Source organism: Simochromis diagramma, unplaced genomic scaffold, assembly GCF_900408965.1.
Source record: "Simochromis diagramma unplaced genomic scaffold, fSimDia1.1 OVJJ01000365.1, whole genome shotgun sequence".
Taxonomy (NCBI): domain Eukaryota; kingdom Metazoa; phylum Chordata; class Actinopteri; order Cichliformes; family Cichlidae; genus Simochromis; species Simochromis diagramma.
In genome coordinates, this window is record NW_024387230.1 from 460,558 (window position 1) to 486,303 (window position 25,746).

Below are 25,746 nucleotides of genomic sequence, written 5' to 3' on the forward strand. Positions count from 1 at the left end.
ATGTACAGGAGGTGGCTGACAACTGCTCCGTTCCGTAGTCGGTATCCGTAGCCAGTCTTGTTAATGGTCTCACTGAGGGGGTTCAGGCCTATGCAGAACAGCAGTGGGGACAGAGCATCTCCTTGGTAGATCCCGCACTTGATGGTGACTTGTGCTATGGGCTTGGAGTTGGCCTCTAGTGTTGTACGCCACATCCCCATTGAGTTCCTGATGAAGGCTCTTAGGGTCCCATTGATCTTGTACAATTCTAAGCATTCCAGTATCCAGCTGTGGGGCATTGAGTCATAGGCCTTCTTGTAATCAATCCAGGCAGTGCACAGGTTGGTCAGTCTGGTCTTGCAGTCTCGGCTGACTGTTCTGTCTACCAGTAGCTGGTGTTTTGCGCCTCTGGTATTCTTGCCAATTCCTTTCTGTGTCCCGCTCATGTATTGACCCATGTGCCTGTTCATCTTAGCCGATATGATGCCTGACAGGAGCTTCCATGTAGTACTGAGGCAGGTTATTGGTCGGTAGTTGGAGGGGACCGGTCCCTTCTTGGGTTCCTTGGGGATCAGGACCGTCCGACCTTCGGTTAGCCATTCCGGGTGTCTCTCGTTAACTAGCAGCTGGTTCATTTGTGCTGCCAGACGCTCGTGGAGTGCAGTCAGCTTCTCTAGCCAGTAGGCGTGAACCATGTCGGGCCCTGGTGCTGCTATATATATATATATATATATATATATATATATATATATATATATATATATATATACATATACATATACATATATATATATATATATATATACATATATACTTGGTATCAAGAAACACAGATGATCCAAGGTAAGTTATATGAAAGGATATTTTTAAACAAAGAAACACTGCAGAGGCTATTCATGGTCGTTTGATGCCCTCTGTTGGATTCTTGACACCTTGCTTGTTGAGGCTCAGGTGGTTTGTTGGTGTTGACCTTCATTGTTTCAACTGATAATTAATGACTCAAAAAACATGGAGGACATTGCTTTACCATCTACTGTAGTAACTGTAAATATGATTTCTTGTGGTATTTTTGGAAAATTCTGGATGCCTGCATTAATTTTAGTGGAGCCAGTGGCTCGGCCTCAGGGATAGATTTTGTTTTGTGTCTGCTGGTCAGTCTTTGTCCACATGTAAACAACCGTTTAAATGAATGGAGTCAAACATTGTTAATCCCAGAGAGCTCGAATCATCCCAACTGTCCTCTTGCTTCATACTTGGGGTTTAAAGTCAACCAGTGGATTAAAATGCAAATATGATTTACTATTTATTTGTTCACTACCATCATCAGGTTTAAAGTGGCTTTGTTCTAGTGAAACAGGAAACTGATCAGTTCTTGAGATAAAGAAGTGAAACACCTGCTACAGCATGGAATGAACTGAATATTTGGGGTGACCTCATGCTGTCATTGTCCAAACTTGGTCATAAACCTGTTTGTGTTTCAGTATAAATACTTCCATTTGTTTGTTTTCTTTTTTCTTAGATTAGATCGGTGAAGGTTATCAGCTAAAGCTAACTTCAATAAAGGCACAGGACTAAAAGGAGCATTTATTTTATTATCTGAAATAATAATACATGGACAACTAATACTAGTGAAACAATATACAAAGAGCTTTAACATCTGTTTTTGAGACCACTGTGCTTTGGGATCTCCTTGGATCATGGGTAGTATCTAACGTGAGGGAAATAAATATTTCTAATGTTTTGGAGCAGCAGGAGACAAGAACAGGTCTTGGCTGCTGTCCACTTTTTCTTTTCCTTCTTTAGATCTTATGCCAGGGTACTTACTTAACTGTAATGAGAGCTCAGATATGATGTCACCAGCTTCCAGAGAAGAAGGAAACTGATCAAATGTTAAGGTGAAAGAATGAAGTAGGGTCTGTTTTAAAGAGAAAATGTTAAACACTGAAAAGATGCCATGAATTTTTCCCTTAAATTCTGCTGAAGGCCGTGTGCTTGACTTGTTTCTGGATAGTTTGCGGCCACTGGGGGGAGGTGCTCTGTTTCCTAATGCTTGTATTAAACAGCAAAGAGGCTTAACCCTTTAAAACCGGTCAGAGCAGGCACTGCAACCGTGTAAGCTAGCGCAATCATTTTTTTTTGCATATGAAACCGGAGGAGTTGTACTTACATCTTTTGCCATCAGCTTGTCCTAGGTCACAGTTTCCTTCCACATATAGCTTTGCAAAAACTGCATAAAAAGCGCTTGCAGCAACAAAAACATAATATTCCAGAAACGCGCTTTGCCGATCCGATCAGCTGTTCATAACACTTCCTAGGTTGGAATAGACGTGTGTAGGAATTTCTTTTATTTATGTATTAATCACATTATTTTATTGTATGACGCCTTGGTGCCACTGGATTTTAACATGTCTGACACCCATACAGTAAGACAAATGGTGGGGGTGCAAGTTGGGGGAAGCAGACCACTCCACAGGAAGAATCTTTTGTCCCTACCGCTCACCGCTCGTCTGCAGGCTTTATTTAATGGAAAACTTCCGCAACAGACGTCAGCGAGAACTATCGCATGTCCGCCATGACCTGCCCGAAACCGGACGTGACGTCATTTTTGCGGAAATGTAGTTTTTTTACCATCAGGGCCTTATGAGCCTATACTGTTGTTTTTAAAAGTTATGTTTGACTTTATGACTTTCTGTGTCATTTCTGGGATGCTTAGGACTCATATTGCACTGCTGGAAATAGTTAATTTGATGCACATGCTGCTTTTTTGCAAATTTGCATAATAATATTTATTTTCGTTTTTCCTGCAGTGTATAAAAAATGGTGTATTTCTAAAATAAAACTATGAAGACTTAAAATAAATTTCCTGTGGTGGGAAACTATTTTGTGCAACTTTTTTGTATTTACAGTTTTGAGGGATAAGCCTCTTAAATTTCTCTAACTACAAATATATGTTAAAAAACAAAAATAATTTTCAATTTTTTTTTAGTTGATTGCACTTTTTTGCAATTTATGTAACTACTATGCACTTAATGCATACATATTATTAAAATTTAGGCTATAATGGTTGTATTGATGTATATCAACTTGAAATGCTCCCAAAAATGGCACCACAGCATGTAAAAATATAATATAAGCTCTGGCGGACTTGGTTCTATGGTAGGTCTTATAGGGTTAAGACATGATGGTTCTTAATTAAAAAAAAACAAAAACAAAAACGAAACAAAACTGCGTGAATGTGGAAAACATGCAAAAAGCAAGAAAAACTAAAAATAAAATAAACAAAAGACATGTCATTACATGTTGTGTCACTTGTTTCCTGCTTTTTCTTTAGCTGCAGTGACCTTTGTAATTTTACAAACAGTACCAGGAAACAGGTTTAACAAACTTAACTAAAACAGATTAAATGTTTGATCATTATATGTGAAGGAACTACATTTAAAAGCTTTCTTCATTCAAACTAATAACAAACAAACAAAAAGTAAAAGTATGTGACTGATAAATATAGGTCGATTACCTTTAAATCCTAAATCCGTTTTCAACTACACCTCTGGAGTCTTTACATTGTCTACATTTGTACTGTCATGTTGTAGATTGGAGGTCAGTTGAAACACTGGAGCTTCTGGACTAAAGTGAGCTGGTGTCCAACTGTATGTAGCATTTATTATTCCCTGTCCCACATTGGGTCTAATGAAGTCAGCACATGAGTCTAGAATCGTGTCGTTAACAAAGAGAGAAAACATCTACTGAAGCATAGATTACCCATCAGAAAAGCAGCTGGAATAACAATAATGAGCTTTAATAGAAAGCAACAACAGGGAGGTAATACTGTTCAATAAATTGAGAAAAACATTAGTTATTATTTATGCTTATTGAATTAACTTAATTAAACTACACTGCATTCATCATTCAAAATTGGAGAACCATAGTTTGTTCCTTTATTATTGTATTAATTTTTTGTTATTAAAATTACTTTCAAGCATCGCAATATTTTTGCAACATATCTACTTTGTTTGGTTGACTTGTGTCCGTCCATGTCTGTGTGCATAAATGTAAAAAACAGTATGGACACACTCAAAAAACAGTTCATCATAGAAAGGTCAAAGGTCAAGGCCTTAGGTTTGTAGCAGCTGCCTAACCAGATCGCATCACGCTGGCATTAAAAGCATTTAATGAAGTTTCCTTCTAACATGCTCACATAAAGTGATTGTTTGTCTGACAAATTCTTTTCTCATCAGACTTCTGAAGAAACCACGCCTCCTGTTACTGCAGGTGAGTATTTCCTTTAACCAGTGCTGAAGGACAAATGCTGCACAGCCTCACTCACTGCAAGGAAACAGATGCATCAGTTTCATTTATGAGGTAAATACTGGTTATTTGGTCGGTTGTTTAATTTACTGTATAATAGAAACATAAAGTGTGTCTCTGTGGTTCTAAGTGACAACTTGTTGCCTCAAACATGTAAAACTTTAGTTCTCATATGCAGATTTGGTTGTGATTTAAAGTGTATTTGTTTATTTGTGAGGCAGTTTACAACAAGCTACATTGCAATGGTTATTATAACTCTAGGCTGCTCATTAAACAGTGTGTGTGCAATGAAGTCCATCTACAGAGAAGAGACAGTAAAAGCTTAATTATGCCAAATAATTAAGGGCTCATTTACATGGACTGTTATGTGTTTTTAGTAAAAATAAATAAAATCATTAATTCTGATCATAGTTAACTGTGGATAGATCATCAACACTAGTAACTGGTATATATCAAAAGATGAGTTACAATATTATTTCATTTTTTTGAGTTCAACGTGAATACGATAACATAACCTTTATTAGTCCCACACGTGGGGAATTTGTTTTGTTACAGCAGAAACTGGACAGTGCAAAGTTGGAATTAGATAAGAATAAGATACTGTACACAACTGTACACAATAGAATAGAATAAAATAAAATAAAATACTATATACAATAGAATAAAATAGAATACAAATGCTATATACAATTGAGTATGATACAACGATGCCAGAACGAGAAAGTAAAGAGGAGATAAGACAGAAGCTCAGAATGAGCGTAGCTGCTGTAACAGGGTGCCACACACGGGGGGCACCGGAAGGAATGCAGAAGTATATCTCTTTAATGTGACGATTTTCTTTTTGTTTTACAGAACAAAATGACCCTAAAAAGCTTGTTTGGATTCTCAGTCACCCCAGGTAACCTGATGCAATTATATTCAAATTTAAAGCTCAGTACTTGTTTATATGTGTATAAAAATACTTTAGAAAACTTGGATTTTCTTCACTTGCTATTTTTTACTGGCAGTTAGATGACAAATAAAGAAAAAAAATGTTTTTTACATTGGAGATTACTATTAATATTATTACAGTTATTTTATTTTCATTGTTTTCTTTAATTTTTCACTTCAGAGAATTTGACTCCTACTCCGGTGCTTATCTGCATCTGTATTATTGTTGTCTCGGTGCCCATTCTTTTTGTTGTCATTGTCACATACAAGTGTAAACAAAAGAAAAACAGTAAGTTACAAATTCATTTTTCAGTCTGACACAAGTTTAATGAGCTATATAAATAACTTGTTTCATTATAACTGTATTTTAACAGATGTTGGATAAAGTGCAAGATCACCCAGATTAATTAAGAATTTATAAGAATCAAACTAAACACTAATCTACAACTTGTTGTGTTTCTGACAGGAGGGAGCAAACATGAAAATAGGACAGCTGAGAGGAATTCAACTGAAGCTTTGAGCTCAGGAGAAACAGAAAATTACAACAAGCATGTAAGTAAACAATGGACATTACTTTTATCTACTTCTGATGAAAAAAGAAACAAAGAGAATTGTGTGTCAGAGGGGAGTCTAACCTGAACAACAAGGTTCAGTCAGAGCTGAATCAGAAGAGAGAAACGAACAGGCTGCACTAAAAACAAATTACAGATGGTGTAAAAATGAATGACTGTCATGGCTGTGAGTAAAGGCATGATAGAAGGACAAACTTAGACAAATGCAGAAATAGATACCACAATAAAAAGAGACTCCATTATAAAGCAAAGATGAGTTTTTAGAGGTGTTGATTTGTTGACTTTTGACAGCTTGTTTCAGTCTTTATAGTTAGTGAAATTATGCCCCTGTGCATTTGTTGCCTACAACTCTTAATTTCATTTGTCTTCACCTATGATGCAGAAAAGATTGGCTGAGCCAAACTGCCCACAGACATGTTAAATGGTGTGCACCACTTCACCACTTTAACTTGTTTTATTTCTCATTTCTCTCCCAGTCCAAAGTCAGAAAAACTCAGAGTCAGAAGGATGAAGGGCACGAGAAGCAGGAAGTTGAGAAAGAAATGAAGAAGAAGGTGAAGGCAGAGACTCTGAAGGCAAATGAGATCGAGGGGAATGAGGTACATTGAGTTTCTAATTATTTATCCTCTTCACAAGGCATCGTTATTTATTCCAGTAATGTTCATATTTGGTGTCAGTTTACAGTAACTCCCAGTGAAAACTTAAATATGATTTACACCAACAGAAGCAGAAGAGAAATTAAAACCTCTAAAATTCAGATTTTTTTTTTGTTGCATTTTTACTTTAAAAAACAGTCTGAGACTCAGAGTCAAGATGTAAAAGCTGAAGTCCAGATGGTCGAGGATCAGAATGAAGGGAATGAAAACCTGCAGACACCAAACAAAGATCTGAAGACCAACAATGCTGAGGTTAAACTCTTTGCTTTAATACTTTAGTCTTTAAATCTTAAATGTTATCAATTTTAAATTCTTTTTTATTTTTAATTTAAAACCTAACAGTAACACTGCTAAATGATGGAACAGAATAACAAACGATAATGCAACTCTATATTGTTCATATCACCAAACAATCATGCTGCTGACTCACATACACTGACACTGACTTTCAGCTGCAGCTGTCAAAGTCAGATGATTTAAAGAAGACCAAACCTGAACCAGAGAAGCAGAGTGTGGAGATCAGTACACCAAAGGAGGAGGTGTGTTTGCCGTCAGACAGCTTTGCATGCACAAAACCAGCTCAGATGTTTCCCCAGTTATTATCTAGTCTATGCTCAGGTCTTGGCTAACCCAAATGAGTGGACTATTAATCCTCTCAGCTGTGCTTTTGTCTGTTAGTTGGAGAAAAATGAAGTAATGACACCTGACATGCTTAAGAAAAAGCAGAAGACTTCTTCACTGAAGCTCGACCTTGCTGTCACCAGGAGGAATAAAGTACGCAACAGCCCCTCTTACAGCTCACATGAACACAATTAATTTTATAACTTTATTTATATTACACCAAATCATGACATCTGCCACCTTGTGGTGGTTTTTTTAAGGAACCACACTTGAATGTCATTAGATAAATTAAACAGTTACCCCTTCAGTGAGCACTCGGTGATGTTTAGAAGGAAAGGTTTTGTTTTAAAACTGAGGCCCGCTGAGGAAGCACAGCCATATTTGATCAGTAGCTGATATTTGTCTTACTTTATATGTTAAAATCAAGGGGAAAAAAATTCCTGCTTCAAGTCTTTTGATCGATCTATATGATCGTGACTCATTTCAAACACTTTTCTTTTTTCAGCTGGAAGACACAGTTGATCAGTTTTTCAGTGGTAAAAATCAGTCAATGGAAAACGAGCTGGATAACCTGAAGAGGACGCTGCACGCCAAAGAAAAAGAGGTTGATTTCTTCACTTCACTTTTTATAAATTGGCATTTATCCTTTTATATTTAGTTTATATGAGGTTTATTTTCAGATATATCAGATTTCAGATATCTATGTTTAATTTGATATCAACTATGAAAAATGTGTCCCCTGCACAGACTTATGCTTCATTTGGCTATTCAAACTTTGTAAAGTTACAGTCATCATTGCTGATGACTACAAGCTTGAGGCCAAGTATAAGCTACAGTCCTAACTTAACTGTGTTTGTGGTTTTTAGCTGGAGAGATTTAAATGGCTGAGAAATTACCTCATTTATGAAATCCCCGAGTCTTTTTCACAACTGAAGTTTAAGCTCGCCATCAGCAGGGTGCAGAAGGTAAACACACACAAACATACACTCTTCTGTAACACATGCACACATAATCTCAGGGCTGTTGGATTCACCTGAATCTTATATAATATACCAAATCATAACAGAGAAATGTCAAGACTTCCTACCTCAGTATTATATACTATAAAAAGAAAAATAGTCACAGATTTGTTTTCTTTTCGTATTAATCTTGCCTTTTAATGTCCTGCTTAATAACACAGTGTCTTTCTCAATTTATATTTCAGCTGGAGGACAAAGTAGAAGAACTACTTCATGGTAAAGATCAGTCAAATGAGAAAGACTTGCAGATCCTGAAGTGGAAGCTTGAGGCCAAAGAAAAAGAAGCTGCAGCCCTGAAGCTCAGTGATGAACACCGGACTGAGGAAGGAGATGAGAAAAACCTGCAGACACTGGAGAATAACTCACCAAAGCATGTTGTGAGCAACATTTGCAAATTAAATCTTCCAAAACTTTGAACATTTATTTTAAAAGCTGTAACATTTTTTTCTCTAATCTCAGGTGGATGAGGAAGTAGCTGTGGCACAGCAGCAGCTGCAGGGTGAGGAGCAGCACAGGGGGAATGATGAGGTGAGGATGCAGACACTGAAGAAGAGGCTGGAGAGCATGAATGAGGTGGTCTAAATGCATGAAACCAGCTCAGATGTTTCCCCAGTTGTCATCTAGTCCATGCTTAGCTGTATGCTAACCTAAATGAATGAATAATTGATCCTCTCAGCTGTGCTTCTGTTTGTTAGTTGGATAAAACTGAGGTGATGACACCTGACACGCTTAAAGAAAAGCAGGAGGTCTCTTCACAGCTGAACCTCGGCCTTGCTGTCACCACGAGGAACAAAGTAAGCAACATCACCTCTTACAGCACACACGACCTTATATTACACTAACTCAGGACAACCATGTTATGGTACTTTTTAAAGAACTACATTTGACTGTCAGGAGATAAAGTAAACAGTTGGTGAGCACATGGTGATGGTTAGAAGGAAACATCGTCTTTTAACAATAAAGAAAAGTCTCTAACAAACTGAGGGTGCACAGGTATATTTGATCAGTAGCTGATCTGTTACGAAAAAAAAAATCAGTGGATGGAAAAAGAGCTGGATAACCTGAAGACGACACTGCAGGCCAAAGGAAATGAGGTGGATGTCTTCACTCTACTGTTTATTAATTGGCACTTATCCTTTTATATTTAGCTTATATGAGGTTTGTTTTCAGATATGTTTTACCTGATAGTTAATAAAGGTAGAAAAATGTTTCTCCTGCAACGACTTGGCTATTCTAACTTTGTGAGGTGTAAGTCACCATTGCTGATGGACCATTCCACCAAACCTGTGGTTTGAAGAGAAGCAAAAAGTGATTTTAGCATTAAAATGTAAACAGATTTTGATCTAGATCAGGAAGTAGCTACAGCACATCAGCAGCGTTTGGGTGAGGAACAGAGGAAAGTGGATGTTAAAGTGAAGACAAGGCTGGAGAGCAAGAACGAGGTGATAGACAGAGTGGGCAGGTTTGAATGGAAGCTCCAGGGTGCACAGCAGCAGAGTAGGGAGGATGCTGAGCAGCATCTTCAGAACAGAAAAGTGATATTTGAAGTTTTACTGTATTTACTGTACAACTAATTTCAGTTTGAAATGCATTGAATTCATTCATTATGCTTTGTTTTATTATTCTTTTTAACTAATAAGGAAGCCAAATCACAGTGTGACACAGTCAGCAGTTATGGGCTTTATTACAGCAAAATTCAAATGTTTTTAAGCATTTTTAAGCCGTCCTACCTTTGTTACTGTATATAATTATGAGTGATGGTATAAAACTAAGGCCCTGCTGGCTATTTTTCAATTACATATATTAAATATTTACATAACTGTGATTGTAAACCACTTACAGTGGAAAATGCTGCTTTGATAAGATTTATCTGAACACAGGTTTCATCCTGATTTGTGTCTCTTGGTTTGTCTGTCGTAGTCTCCTCTCTCCTGTGACCCTGAAGATTTACTGAAAGTCATTGAAGAGATGGATGCAGAGTTGAAAATGAAAGACAATGATGTGCAGACGCTGAAGAAAGAGCTGGAAACCATTAAAAAACTGGTTATTTCCTTTAGTTTAACTCCATGAGTTCATCTCATATTTGTCTCTTACATGTAGTTTGATATCATATCCACTCAGTGTTCTAACATTAATGGGGTTCAGCTGCTGCTCTAGAGCTGACACAAGTTATCACTGATATTTGTGTTCATTACATTGTTGCAGTAATTGTTTTTATTCATTATCATTTGTCCCTGCATTTTTGTCTCATGTCTCAAAAGACTACAACAGCTTTACTCAGTTCTGGTGTTACTGGGCCGTTATAACTGAATCTGTCTGAAAGATTAATAAATGTGAATAATTGACACAATGGGTTAAAATAAATGATTTGCTACTCTGTGTCTCAATTTAGATTTACAAAAACACGAGGTGTCTTAGTTTAAAAATCTCATTTGTTTGTGTGATTTATAGATCCATCAGCCATCAGCTGATCATGTGGACACAAGTCATACTATTGACGAGCTAAAGAAAACCCAAAATCTGCTGGAGGAGAAGAATGCAGAGATCAGGGAGATGTGGAAACAGGTATGTGGAAATCCCCCCTTTTTAGCCTAATGATACATACGTGACCAAAGGCTGGGGATAGATGACCTGTTTGTTTCATTTTGATCATCCTTTCCTTCCAGTTTAAAAACACACTCAATGAAGAGAAGCAGAGAGACAAGGAAGACCTGAATTGCCTGAAGAAGGAGCTTGAGGCCCAAAACAAGAAGGTTAATTCCTTGATTTTAATGTATTCATTTTTCATATGATATTAACTCAGCGGTCCCCAACTTTTTTTGCGCCACGGACCGGTTTATGCCCGGCAATATTTTCATGGACGCCTTTAAGGTGTCGCGGATTAATACAATAAAATAAAACTAGTACCGGTACCGAAAAAAGAAGATTTATTCATAACACACGTGAAGAGACCCAGGAAAACCGAGTTAACGATAAAAACGATAACAAAATAACGCTGAAAACCGATAAAAACCCTGAAAACCATACATTTCACACCTGAGCCTCAACTCTCGCGGCCCGGTACCAAACAACTCCCGGACCCGAGGCCCGGGGGTTGGGGACCGCTGTGTTAACTCAAACACATTATAGAAAACTATTTTATTCAGTTTTATTCAGACATTAGCTGTACATTTTGTACTTAACAAGTAACATATACTACATTTAAACACGAGATTATTGAAGGTGCTGCTGTAGCAATAAAGTGTAGATACATGTAGATACATTATTTGTCTGATGCAACATTGCATTTTAACAAAAAATAAATAAATGTAAATCTCCTTATTAAACCCACAAAAAGGACATGTCTCATCTTCTCTAATCATTTTTAAAGACTTACATTCTCTTCTCTTTCCTCCCAGCTTGAAATCAAGGTAAGTGAACTCCAGCAGCAGCTGAAGGATGAACAGCAGAGCAGAGAGAAAGCTGAGAAAGATGTGCAGACTCTGAAGGATGAATTGGAGAATAAAAACAAAGAGGTGCATATTCATTATATAAAGATCTACATATCCACCATAACATTTGTGTGTTTTTCAAGGCTTTACAATTTGTTCAAAATCCTTCATGTTTCTTTGTTTGTTAGCTACAAGAGTCCAAGTGTCAGTTTGAGTCTCTCACAGAGGTGAGCCAAAAGTCTGAGAGACAGCTGAGTGAACTAAAAGAAAGATACAAGGAGGAGGTCAGTGAGTTTATAATCTGCTCTTTGAAAAACACTCTTCACACAGGAGGGAAGTGAAACAAAATCTTACCACAAATGTTCAACACAAGATTAATAAAATTAATTTTAGTCTTAAATTTACATTTATATGTATATAAATGTGTTTTCTTTCTTTCTTCTCTTGCAGTTCAAGAAGAAGATTCGGGGTGAACAGCAGAGGAGGAAGGAGGTTGAGGAAGATATAAAGGCCCTGAAACAGGAGCTGGAAAACAAGATAAACCAGGTATGTGCCCATTCTTAAAGATCTTTTCTATTTTCCTATTTTTGTTATTATGAATCATTTTATGTATTAATGCTCCATGCTCATTTTAAGGATGGCCAATGTTTTAGATAACAAGGCTATTGCATGTACAAGTAATATGTGTGAGCCAAAAGCTTATGCTTGAGACAGTTTTAAACTGTTTTTTTTTTTAAATTCTGTATGATGTCACTGAGAGGTAATACATCTATCATGTTATCCCAGGTACGGAAGCCACACCCACTTCTGTTCAAATTAGTAAAAAGCTGCTATTAAAGGATAAAGAAAGAGTGGAAGCTGGGCTGTTTTAGCCAGCTGGGCTGGAATTATTACATTATGCATTGTGGGCTAGAATCACAAAGGTGTTTCCAATAATTACACTGCTGTGTCTTTATGAGCATCAAAGATAAGGTATCATTATTACAACTACACAACAACAACAAAAAAGGATACAGTAATTGTAGTGGAATTCATGAGCAGAGAAAGCTTAGTGTAAGCTACGACTTTTCAGATTCATACCAAAAAATGAAACACCACACTGAACATTTTAGAGGTGCACTGCAAAGTTAAAGTGTGTCACAAAACGGCCAAGTACCAAAGATCAAACCCACGTGCAGAAAACCCAAAGCAGAGGCTGAGGAAAGGGTTTAACAAAGGTTTATTAACTAGCACAAAAATGATGTTTACGATAGCGCTTGACACATGGGGTGTGAGGGTCTTGGCCAGGGGAGAGGGATAAGCAAGGGGACAGGTCCAAGAAAGCAGCGGCAGCTGCTGGTGATTAGGTGCGTACTGGAAGAGAGGAGAGCAGTGTTAGAGCAGTAGCCAATGAGGAGTTCTGGAGAGGGTGGAAGCTATGAACATCTTCTGTGCAGGTGGGAGATGGAAGCGTTGAAGGAGAGGTGGTGCGGTCCAGGTGGGTTTGGTGGTGTCCTAAGCGGTGAAGATCCCGTGGTGGTGTAAGGTTGCAAGATGACACTGCAGGCCACAAGATTGCAAGGTTAGGTTGAGAATCATAGACATGAAGCGTGAGGCCCGGTTACCAACATAGGGTAGTTGACGAACTGGCGAGGAAGCAGTATCAGCAAGCAGCTTAAATCTACGACCTGATTGCCTCAATCAGCTTCAGGTGAGGGAGGTTGTAGGCTCTGCCCATGGGTGGATACCAGGGAGGTCCAGACCTTCAGCGGAATTTTACAGCCACACACCCAGACCATGACAAAGTGGTTCTTATTGTGTGCATTAATTCTTTGCTTTAGTTACAAAAAGCCAAAGAAGAACCTGAGGAGGCTGTGAAAGAATGTGACATCTCTGGAGATGAACATTTGGTGCCAACAGAACCAACCAAAGCTCCGGACAATTAATAAAGTACAGTTACAAATAATGATGTCACGGGCAAAAAAAAAGGTCCCCTGAATTTTATTTAACTGATCTCTGTTTAAATGCCTTACACACACACACACACACACACACACACACACACACACACACACACACACACACACACACACACACACACACACAGTGAGTTTTATAAATATTTGATGTCGGTAATTCAATATTTCTTTTACATGATTGTTTATTGAATCAATTTCAGAATTGTTGAAGGCTACAGTTTTTTCTTACTGTGAATTTGTATTACTGGACAATCTATGAAGTAATGTAATACTGTGACAGCGAGAGGATTTCAATGCAGATGTTTGTACTTTAATTTCTGATGTTTCACGTATATGTTTACTTAAATGCCACTGGCCTTTATCGTACTCACATTTAGTTTTGTGCTTCATTCACTAATTATTATACTAGTGTAACAGTCACATATGAAACTATTCTGTCGTTATTCTGACTGTGTGACTCTGTATTATTATTAATATTATTATTATTGTTTTATAGCTGAAAGATTGGATATACATTTAATATTCTTTGTTAAGAGTATTTTCTATTCAGTTTGGACTATTTACTTTTATCTTTTATAGCTCTTGATAAGTAGGTCTCTTCTGCTGAAACTGTTAGCACAGAAATGTACCTTATCTTTGAAAGAGCATTTGCACATCGTTTGTCCTAAGGCCTGATCCCTGTCTTTCATACAAACTTGTTTCCCTGGAAAATAATTTCTTGAAAAAAAGTGTGTTTCCTAGTATTAACCAGTTGATGCTACAGTGCACACACAGTTTGTTGTTGCTGTTTGTCTGTTTACCACAAATCTGTCTGATTGTTTGCTCCCAATTTTAACTTCAGTTACCAAATAAAACCAAGTTCTCTTCAGGCCAATCGTAGGTCACTGGTACAGTTCAAGCAGTAGTGGATTTGATTGGTGTTCACTGTGGCACACTTGAGGCCTTACCTAGACCCCAGATTTTATCCTTGTGTGACACGGTGGGATGAAACACATCTGGCCTTTACCAGAAGAATATCCCTGTTTTCATGATCTGAAAAAATGGAAACATTTCACTAAAAATCTTGAAAGTTAAATTGTCTGATGAGGGAACATACACAGTTGTAAAAATAAAGTTGTGACAGATCTCCATCCAGTCCTTTGAAAAGTACATCCTTGCTGTTTCCATAGGAAATTATGAAGTCACTACCATCCAGGTGCAGACAACATATCATCACAAAGTGTCACAACATCTATAAAAGTTGTTGTGTTGGTCAGTCTTTGGTCCAATGCAGTTATGGAGCTTTCATGTATGTGTTAATAAAATGATATTCATCCCCCGAAGACATCCAAGCAAACTCACCTTCAGATCAGATTGTGTAGAATGACATATATAGTACTAAATGAATAAGGAAGTATCACTTGACTGTGTTTGGAAGGGTTGAAAGAAGAAAGTATCTTCTCGCTAAAAAGAACAAGAGCACAAAATATCTCAAACAATGTCCTTTGGACAAACAAGATCAAAGGGGAGATGTTTAGACACAATGTACAACTGTACATTTGGATAATCATACTGCAAAAAGTTATCATAAACACATGACAGCATACTACCCAGAGTCCCATGAAAACTTTCTTTTTCCTATGACTAAATGCGTTGGTCCAGACAACAGAAACACTACAGTTCAGCTTTATGTTGAAGAGGAAGAATTTGATGCGTAAAGCTTTTTACTCGTTTGCTTATCTTTTATGTGTAAAATAATTTCCCCTTCTCTAATTCTGAGTCATGTATGGTCTAGTCACATTAGCAGTGCAGCCTTCTTCTTTTTTCCTTGTTTTGGGATTGGTAGTCAGTTACTGTATACATATTACAGTATATATTATACATAGTATAACTTCTAGGTCTTAACAGTAAGGTTAATGCAGAACTGCACTGAACCTGCATTGTTTCTAAAAGCCAGGAGGGAGCAATTAAGTTTAATTAATTTATGACCTTAGTAAACACTTTCTTAATAACTTTATGGTCACTATTTAATCTGTATTAAACACAGGTTTTTTTTTGCAGGATTTACCTAATGTCTTGGGAATAGTTCTGCATGTCGACATTGTTTTAGCTGTGTTGTTAATATGGTCCTATCAGTGAAAATCTTGGCCTGTTGGCCAGTCTTTGGTCTGTTGCAGTTGAATTCTTTGATAGCTTTGGTTATGCCCTGGTTTTCATCTACTTTAATCAGGTTAAAATTTCAATACATGTTTCAGTTTGCTTTGTGACCAAATACCTAAATTCACAACAGCCCTAAAGTTGTCCAAGCAAATGATACTAAAAATCATCTTAACATTCCCACTGGGATATTTCTAATTGAAATATGTTATGTTCATTTTTGTTGAATGTTTATGTAATGGTGTAAAAATGTTCATTTTTGTTTTTCTATAAAACAGTAAAAATATACTAACCTAGTTTTGTTATGTAAATTTGTAATTCATTTCACTCTTGGAAAAGTGTTTAGAAAAGTGATTGGTCTGTTAACCTTTGGACCCTCCCATTAATTAAGGGATTAAGAGCACACTGTGTGGGTCTGGTGGAAATATGTTTTGTTTGCCAAATTTCAACTGTGACAACGGGAGGGTTTAAAATGTTTTTTTGGCCACTTTTTGAATTTGTGAAATCAGATTAACTTAACCTTCATTGATGTTTAAGTTGTAAGAAATTATTGGTTGATTTTTGTTTATAATTTTCCACTAAATAAATGTAATATAATTTCAAAGAATGAAGTTGGAAGTGCATTCTCAAATAAATCACCTGTTGCCACCCACTGCCTTTTTGAGTACCGACCCCTCGGGGAATCGCTGCATCGTTTGATCCAGTTTTCTTTATGTTAATTGGGCAAAATCACTCTGTTTTGGATTTGTGGTAACTTAGTTATAGAATGAAATGTGTATGCTCTGGCACCACATGATGGTAGGGCTCTAAAAATATCTGTGTGTGTTTATGTTGACTTGTAAAACTGGAGGTGGCAGAGTTGAAAATGTTAAGATTTTTACTGGGATTGACAAAAATGGACAAGATTAGAAATGAGTACTTCAGACACAAAACTCAGCAGTTTGGAGATAAAGTCAGAGAGGAGAAGCTTAGATGGTTTAGATATGTGCCGAGGAGTAGAGGTAGATTCATGGATATGTGGCAGGAGACATGCAGATGGAGGCAGTTGAGTGAAGCAGTTGAAGGAAGAAGGAGAAGACCGTAAAGTGCAGCTGGGAGCCTTCAGGAGGAGACAATAACGGGGGCAGATCCAATCTATTTTATTAAATGTTTTTGTAGAACTTGGCCTGAGGATACAGATCCTCTTTCACTGATCAATATTCAGGTAAATCCAGTTCAGCTTATTGGTGCAGATCTTGATGTGATGCACTACGTCTACAAGTCTTTGAATGCACAGGTGAAACAGTCTGTCTGCCTCTGATAAAGTCTCATACCTAATGCTAAAAAAAATATCAGTAGAGGATGGGGAAAGGGCATAATCAAATTTCAGACGCATGTGGTAAAACAGTCCAGAGACACTTATGTTTTCCTGCGACATAAGAATGCATTAAAAGGAAATAAATAAGTATGTGGTCAAAAAGAAGGCTGAAGCACAAAGAGGAAGAAAACATCCTAAAAATTACATTATATATGAAAACACCTAAACTTTCTAAAAGACCCCCAAAAACAAACAAAACAAATACTGGCACCAACAAGAGCCTTTGACTTAATAATCACAGAAAAAAAACCTGATGCAAAACAGGAGACTTAAGAAAATCAAAAGAAACATCAATAAGAATGAAAAAGAAAAAAGCAAATCACTGAATGGAAAAGACAAGATGACTAAAAGGGACCTGAGCATGACAAAGAAAAAGAACAAGATAAAAAAAGAAAAAAAATCTTTAATTTTATCCAGTGGCAGAGAAATATATAAAAAAAAAAAAAAACACCCAGCACGCCCCTGCGGGCGGTTTATCCTTCAAGCTCGGGTCCTCTACCAGAGGCCTGGGAGCTTGAGGGTCCTGCGTAGTATCTTAGCTGTTCCCAGGACTGCGCTCTTCTGGACAGAGATCTCCGATGTTGTTCCCGGGATCTGCTGGAGCCACTCGCCTAGCTTGGGAGTCACCGCACCTAGTGCTCCGATTACCACGGGGACCATCGTTACCTTCACCCTCCACATCCTCTCAAGCTCTTCTCTGAGCCCTTGGTATTTCTCCAGCTTCTCATGTTCTTTCTTCCTGATATTGCTGTCATTCGGAACCGCTACATCGATCACTACGGCCGTCTTCTTCTGTTTGTCTACCACCACTATGTCTGGTTGGTTAGCCACCACCATTTTGTCCGTCTGTATCTGGAAGTCCCACAGGATCTTAGCTTGGTCATTCTCCACCACCCTTGGGGGCATCTCCCATTTTGACCTCGGGACTTCCAGGTTATACTCGGCACAGATGTTACACTACGCCGGCCACTTGGTTATGGCGTTCCATGTATGCCTTGCCTGCTAGCATCTTGCACCCTGCTGTTATGTGCTGGATTGTCTCTGGGGCATCTTTACACAGCCTGCACCTGGGGTCTTGCCTGGTGTGATAGACCCCAGCCTCTATGGATCTTGTGCTCAGAGCTTGTTCTTGTGCTGCCATGATTAGTGCCTCTGTGCTGTCTTTCAGTCCAGCTTTGTCCAGCCACTGGTAGGATTTCTGGATATCAGCCACCTCCTCTATCTGCCGGTGGTACATACCGTGCAGGGGCCTGTCCTTCCATGATGGTTCCTCGTCTCCCTCCTCTTTCTTGGGTTTCTGCTGCCTGAGGTATTCACTGAGCACTCGGTCAGTTGGGGCCATCTTCCCAATGTATTCTTGGATGTTTGTTGTCTCATCCTGGACTGTGGTGCTGACACTCACCAGTCCCTGGCCCCCTTCCTTCCGCTTAGCGTACAGCCTCAGGGTGCTGGACTTGGGGTGAAACCCTCCATGCATGGTAAGGAGCTTTCTTGTCTTTATGTCAGTGGCTTCTATCTCCTCCTTTGGCCAGCCTATTACCCCAGCAGGGTACCTGATCACGGGCAGGGCGTACGTGTTGATGGCCCGGATCTTGTTCTTACCATTCAGCTGACTCCTCAGGACTTGCCTGACCCTCTGCAGGTACTTGGTGGTTGCAGCCTTTCTAGCGGCCTCTTCATGGTTCCCATTTGCCTGCGGGATCCCCAGGTACTTGTAACTGTCCTCTATGTCTGCAATGTTGCCTTCTGGTAGTTCAAGTACGCAAGTAACCCCGGCGGAAGGGGCTACATGAATAGGATATATATATATATATATATATATATATATATATATATATCGCTAGTTTTCGCTAGTTAAGCGAAAACTAGCGAGCTAACTTCTAACTCTGTTAAATGTAATAAATTCTGTTTTCATGGATGTTAAACTTCATCGTTACACCTGGTAAAGCAGCAACACTGATCATTTTATTAAAGATGGAAGAGTTGAGTTTAGAATGCTCTTCTCTCAGTGATGCTGCAGTGTTCGTTTGAGAAAGGACCCAAAATCCAGGACTCACGGAGGCAAACATAAATCAAAACACTTAGCTTTATTGCTGGATAGCAACGGAACAGAAAACTAACCAAACTGAGAGTATAAAAACAAACTAAACAGGCAGGCAAGGTAGCAAAGAGAACACACAGTGAAAGTGAGGGCATGACGCGACAACGAGGAAGATGCAGACACTAAATACGATTTCATGTGGTATTTTTGTATGTCACAGTCTCTGGAAAATTCTGGATGCCCGCATACCCTGCGCACTGTCTGTTCAGCCTCCTGCCCTCTGGAAAGAGATACAGAAGTCTCCGCTCCCGCACTACCAGGCTCACCAACAGCTTCATCCACCAGGCTGTGAGACTGCTGAACTCTCTTCCCTCCCGGCTCCCAGCCAGCAGAATCACCAGATTGGCAGAAGTATAGTAGACAGATTGGACTCTACCCCCCCACCCACGCACACTCTCCAACAAGGAAACAAGAACTGAAAACATTCCTGACTTGCATTGCAATTGCACACACCTGCTGCTATATATATCTTTTTAGTATTCTTTTAGCACTATTTATATTATTATATTACTATTTATTACCTTATTGTTAGGGCTGTTTTTGTTTTTGTTGTGCATCTGCACCTTATTGTTGTCAATGCCTACGCATGGGACAGTGTGAAACGTAATTTCAATTCCTTTGTATGGCAAGTACATCTGAAGAAATTGACAAATAAAAGTAGTAGTAGTAGTAGTAGTAGTAGTAGAATCATTTGTGGCTCGGCTTCAGGGATGACAGAGTTGTTCTGTGCCTGCTCGTCAGTCTTTGATCCAGATAAGTGCATGTCAAAGACCATTTGAAGGAATGAAGTCAATCTTTATTGATCCCAGAGAGCTTGAATCGTCCCAATTGTCCTCTTGCTTCATATTTGTGGTTTAAAGTCAGCCAGTGGATAAAATGAAAGGATATTTATTTATTTATTTGTCCACTAACATCATGAGGTTTAAATTTCAAAGTGCATTTCAATACTTAATGACCAAATCTCATCAAGACAAATTGTAATGCCCTATTTAACAAGTGTTATCACTGTGAGATCTTAAACCAAGATACTAAACATAAACATCAACATCTCAGTATTGTCATCATTCACATATTGTTATACTAACGTTACCTGTGAGGTGTATTACTAAAGCCATTAACAATAATGTCCAAAAAGATTGGACTTGGGAAGACATGGGACCCATGGAAGCCAGTCCCATTTAATCTGTGAGCTGTAACAGGACACCACCGTCTAAAACAGTGTTGTTCCAGTGAAACAGGAAACTGATCAGATCTTGAGATAAAGAAGTGAAGCAGCTGTTATGACAAGTAATGCACTGAATATTTGTGGTGACCTCATGCTTTCATTGTCCAAACTTAGTCATAAACCTGTTTGTGTTTGTGTTTCCCTTGATTTGTTTTCTTTTTTCTTTAGATTATATCAGTAAATGTTATCAACTAAAGCTGATTTCAATAAAGGCAAAAAACAAATACTGGCACCAAAGGCAAAAAACTAAAATGAGGATTTATTTGATTTCCTGAAATAGTAATACATGAATAACTGATACTAGTGAATCAACATACAAACAGCTTTAAATTCTGTTTTTGAAGACAAACTGATTCCAGATATTTGCTTTTGGCTGCAATTACTCTGAGTTTAGTTTGAGACAATACTCAGAACTTACTTTTTATGTACACTTTAAGTCCAGATTTCCTTTTCCTTCTTTAGATCTCATGTCAGGGTACTACACGCTCAAACTATAATGAGAGCTCAGATATGTCACCTGTCACCAGTTTCCAGAGAAGAAGGAAACTGATCAAATGTTAAGATTTAAGATTTGTTGATTTGTCAGTTTGTGTCTGTCCTGGAAACATGTTTGTGTGCACAAATGAAACAAGCTTTGGACACACAAATGAAAACATTTCATCATAACAAGGTCAAAGGTCAAGGCCTTAGGTTGTAACAGCTTAACCAGATCACATCACGCTGGCATTAAAAGCATTTAATGAAGTTTCATTTTAACATGTGCACACTCGCAAGAACCGATTGTTTGCAACACACACATTCTTTTCCTCATCAGACTTCTGAAGAAACCACGCCTCCTGTTACTGCAGGTGAGTGTTTCCTTTTAACCAGTGCTGAAGGACAAATGCTGCACAGCCTCACTCACAGCAAGGAAGCAGATGCATCAGTGTAATTTATGAGGTAAATACTTTATGTTTGGTTGTTTGTATAATTTACTGTATAATAGAAACATAAAGTGTGTCTCTGTGGTTCTAAGTGACAACTTGTTGCCTCAAACATGTAAAACTTTAGTTCTCAGATGCAGATTTGGTTGTGATTTAAGGTGTATTTGTTTATTTGTGAGGCAATTTACAACAAGCTACGTTGTAGTAGTTATTATCCCTCTATGCTGTACATTACACAGTGTGTGTGCAATGAAGGCCATCTACAGAGAAGAAACAGTAAAAGCATAATTATGTTAAATAATTATAATCATTTACATGAACTCTAACCTTTTTTAATTCAAAATAAATAAAATTATTCTGATCATAGTTAAGTGTTGATAGATCATCACATAGTGGCATACATCAAAGTTGAATTAGGATGCTGTTTTTAAACCACATGATTTGTTCTTTTTTTTTCATTTCAACATGAATGCAGAGGTATATCTCTTTATTGTGACTATTTTCTTCTTGTTTTCCAGAACAAAATGAGCCTAAAAAACTGGTTTGGATTCCTGGTCAGCCCAGGTAACCTGACACAAGTATATTCAAATCTAAACCTCAGTACTTGTTTATATGTGTATAAAAATTCTTCAGAGAACTCTGCTTTTCTTCACTTACTAATTTTTACTGGTAGTTAGAAGATTATGAAGAAACCTTTTTGTTTTTGACATTGAAGATTATTATTATTATTACAGTTATTTTATTTTCATGATTTTCTTTAATTTTTCACTTCAGAGAATTTGACTCCTGCGGTGCTCAACTGCATCCTTATTATTGTTGTCTCGGTGCCCATTCTTCTTGTTGTTACTGTCACATACAAGTGTAAGCAAAAGAAAAACAGTAAGTTACAAATTCATTTTTCAGTTTGATACAAGTTTAATGAGCTATATGAATATTTTTCCCCTTATAATGGTATTTTAAGAGATGTTGGATAATGAGAGATACAACCCAAGTTACTTAAGACTTTATAAGAATCAAACAAAACACTGATCTACCATGTTTTGTGTTTCTGAGAGGAGGGAGCAAAAATGAAAATAAGACAGCTGAGAGGAATTCAAGTGAAGCTTTGAACTCAGGGGAAACAGAAAATGACAACAAGCATGTGAGTAAACAATGGACATTACTTTTATCTACTTCCGATGAAAAAGGAAGCAGAATTGCGTGTCAGAGGGAAGTCTAACCTGAACAACAAAGTTCAGTCAGAAATGAATCAGAAGCACAAAGATAAGATAGCAACTCAGGAAAAAAACAGGGGGAGGAGAGAGAAATGAACCAGCTGCACTAAAAACAAATTACAGATGGTGTAAAAATGAATGACTGTCATGTCTGTGAATAAAGGCATGATAGTGGGGCAAACTTAGACAAATGACAAATAGACTCAAGGACAGCTTTTACAACAGGGCAACGGCCCTAATCAGTGCAAACAGTTGACCTGATTGGTTACCTCCCAGGACTTCTTTTGGGGGGTAACAACAATAACAATAATAATATTTTTGTATTTTTATAACAAAAACAAAAAAACAAGGTGCAGTAATAATTAATGTGAAATAGTAACAGTATGCAATACACATACACTTATTCGTCATTTTTATAAGTTAAGTTACTGTGTTGTGTTGTGTGGTATCGTGTCATGTTGTGTTGTATCTAGTGCTGATATTGGACAGTTCTCCAATTTCATTTTACTATTGTACTATGTATGACTGTGCAATGACAGTAAACAGTTATCTTACCTTATCGTAGTGAGACTCCACTGTAAAGCAAACATGAGTTTTTAGAGTTGCTGCTTTGTTGACTTTTGACAGCTTGTTTCAGTCTTTATTAGCCCCACTGATGAAACAATATTTTATAGCAAGTACAACTACAGTGAACAAGTACACCACCTTCACAGAATCTGTGTGGCCAATAATTATACAATCTCTAAATTCAGCAAAGTCATTAAAATAAATAATCCATTAGATTTGACTTCAATTGACGACATCTTCCATTGAAATTATGCACCTGTGCAAGAGAGGCATGCTGAGGGAGCACAGCCATATTTGACCAGTAGCTCATCTTCCTCTTATTTTAAAAAAAAATGATGAAATGTTCCGGCTTTAGGTGTTTTTCTATGATCTATATAGACTCTTATCCTCCATCAGAAGGATGCATTGCAGAGTGTCCATGATATAATGCTGGCAGTTTTATTGTGTTAAGCTAAATGACTGTAAATAGTCTGAAATTTCACTTTTAGAGCATTTCCTTCACACACACACAATATTCTTTATGTCTGATGATCGCTCCAAAACGTGCTTCTTTTTCATAATGTTCTACTTTTGTCCAAGTTAAAAGAAAAAGAAGCTGCAGCCCTGAAGCTCAGTGATGAACACCAGACTGAGGAAGGAGATGAGAAGAACCTGCAGACACTGGAGAATAATTCACCAAACCATGTTGTGGGTAACATTTTTGCAAATTAAATCTCCCAAAATTTTGAAGCTTTATTTTAAAAGCTCTAACATTTTTTTCTCTAATCTCAGGTGGATGAGGAAGTAGCTGTGGCACAGCAGCAGCTGCAGTGTGAGGAGCAGCACAGGGGGAATGATGAGGTGAGGATGCAGACTCTGAAGACAAGGCTGGAGAGCATGAATGAGGTGGTCTAAATGCATGAAACTAGCTCAGATGTTTCCCCAGTTGTCATCTAGTCCATGCTTAGCTGTATGCTAACCTAAATGAATGAATAATTGATCCTCTCAGCTGCGCTTCTGTTTGTTAGTTGGATAAAACTGAGGTGATGACACCTGACACGCTTAAAGAAAAGCAGGAGGTCTCTTCACAGCTGAACCTCGGCCTTGCTGTCACCACGAGGAACAAAGTAAGCAACATCACCTCTTACAGCACACACGACCTTATATTACACTAACTCAGGACAACCATGTTATGGTACTTTTTAAAGAACTACATTTGACTGTCAGGAGATAAAATAAACAGTTGGTGAGCACATGGTGATGGTTAGAAGGAAACATCGTCTTTTAACAATAAAAAAAAGTCTTTAACATACTGAGGGTGCACAGCCGTATTTGATCTTTTCTTTGATTAAACACACTTTTGTCTTTTCATTCAGAAGACACAGTTATCAGTTTTTCAGTGGTAAAAATCAGCCAATGGAAAATGAGCTGCAATGGCCATCAATGCTGATGACCACTGTACCAAACCTGTTTTTTAGAGAATTAAAAAGGACTTCTAGGATTAAAATGTACAGCTTTTGATCTAGATCACTTAAAATCATATTTGTTTTGCAACCTGATTACACTTTTCACCAATTCAAGAATATGTGTATTTTGTTAACAATGCTAACAAAATGTACATTTAATATACTAATTTCTTATGTTGTTTTTTTCTCTGTGATCTCAGGTGAATGAGGAAGTAGCTACAGCACAGCAGCAGCTGCAGCGTGAGGAGCAGAGGGAGGTGGATGCTAAAGTGAAGAAAAGGCTGGAGAGGAAGAAGAAGGTGGTTTGTCTTGTATGATGTTCATTCCTTCTGTATTGAGTTGGAGAAATGCAGATTTTTTGGATTACCCTTCACCTCACTCTTCTCCTAGTTTAACGACATAGTGGCCAGGTTTGAGCAGAAGCTCCAGGGTGCACAGCAGCAGAGTAGGAAGGACGCTGAGGAAGATCTTCTGGACAGAAAAGTGATTACATTTATTTTAATTTTTAATGTATCTATAGATATTTTTATATTTTTCAACTAATAAGGAATTAATACGGACAGCAGTTATGTATTGCAACAAAATTGAAATGTTTTTACGTTCTTAAACCGTCCTACTTTTGTAACTATAAATAATTATGAGTGATGATATAAAACTTGGGCCCTGTTAGGCCCTACATATATTAAATATTTACACAACTGTGATTGTAAACCACTTACAGTGGAAAATGCTGCTTTGATAAGATTTATCTGAACACAGGTTTCATCCTGATTTGTGTCTCTTGGTTTGTCTGTCGTAGTCTCCTCTCTCCTGTGACCCTGATGATTCACTGAAAGTCATTGAAGAGATGGATGCAGAGTTGAAAATGAAAGATAATGATGTGCAGATGCTGAAGAAAGAGCTGGAAACCAGTAAAAAACAGGTTATTTCCTTTAGTTTCATTCCATGAGTTCATCTCATATTTGTCTCTTACATGTAGTTTGATATCATATCTAGTCAGAGGTTCAGCTGCTGCTATGAAGCTCAGTGCCTCTAATCAGGACAGAAGTTATCATTAGTGTTTTTATAATAATAATAATTTTCATTATCTTTGTTGCAGTAATTGTTCTTATTCATTATCATTTGTCCCTGCAGTTTTGTCTCATATCTCAAAAGACATCAACAGCTTTACTCAGTTCTGGTGTTACTGTAAATCTGAATGAAAGATTCATGAATGTGATTAATTGGCACAATGGGTTAAAAAATGATTTGCTACTCTGTGTCTCATTTTATATTTACAAAAATATGAGGTGTCGTAGTTTAAAAAT

At 37.7% G+C, this 25,746-nt stretch overlaps 2 protein-coding genes across 2 annotated transcripts in view; both read left to right on the forward strand.

Moving 5' to 3' along the window:
• Nucleotides 1-4,287: 4,287 nt before the first annotated feature.
• Nucleotides 4,288-14,208, forward strand: LOC120746831 (myosin-2 heavy chain-like). Its single transcript, XM_040052332.1, has 20 exons — nt 4,288-4,338; nt 5,137-5,182; nt 5,396-5,503; nt 5,681-5,766; nt 6,263-6,385; nt 6,581-6,694; nt 6,895-6,981; nt 7,121-7,216; nt 7,569-7,667; nt 7,930-8,028; nt 8,268-8,459; nt 8,542-8,610; nt 8,778-8,876; nt 10,003-10,125; nt 10,534-10,647; nt 10,749-10,835; nt 11,481-11,597; nt 11,702-11,797; nt 11,964-12,059; nt 13,334-14,208. The coding sequence occupies exons 2-20, from the start codon at nt 5,143-5,145 to the stop codon at nt 13,436-13,438; spliced, it is 1,950 nt and encodes a 649-aa protein (XP_039908266.1). The 5' UTR covers nt 4,288-4,338; nt 5,137-5,142; the 3' UTR covers nt 13,439-14,208.
• Nucleotides 14,209-21,240: 7,032 nt separating this feature from the next.
• Nucleotides 21,241-25,746, forward strand: part of LOC120746869 (myosin heavy chain, clone 203-like) — a 94,144-nt gene continuing 89,638 nt past the window's right edge. Inside the window, exons 1-6 of the mRNA XM_040052372.1 lie at nt 21,241-21,777; nt 21,988-22,092; nt 22,269-22,354; nt 23,574-23,681; nt 23,766-23,834; nt 24,002-24,100. Coding sequence (XP_039908306.1) covers nt 21,738-21,777; nt 21,988-22,092; nt 22,269-22,354; nt 23,574-23,681; nt 23,766-23,834; nt 24,002-24,100 — 507 coding nt within the window. The 5' untranslated portion in view covers nt 21,241-21,737. The remainder of the gene's footprint in view (nt 21,778-21,987; nt 22,093-22,268; nt 22,355-23,573; nt 23,682-23,765; nt 23,835-24,001; nt 24,101-25,746) is intronic.

Coding starts and splice junctions, on each gene's coding strand:
- LOC120746831 (XM_040052332.1), top strand. CDS start 5,143: ATGACCCTAAAAAGCTTGTTTGGATTCTCAGTCACCCCAG. Junction 5,183..5,395: donor TGGATTCTCAGTCACCCCAG/GTAACCTGATGC, acceptor TTTTCACTTCAG/AGAATTTGACTCCTACTCCG. Junction 8,877..10,002: donor CTGTCACCACGAGGAACAAA/GTAAGCAACATC, acceptor TGTCTGTCGTAG/TCTCCTCTCTCCTGTGACCC.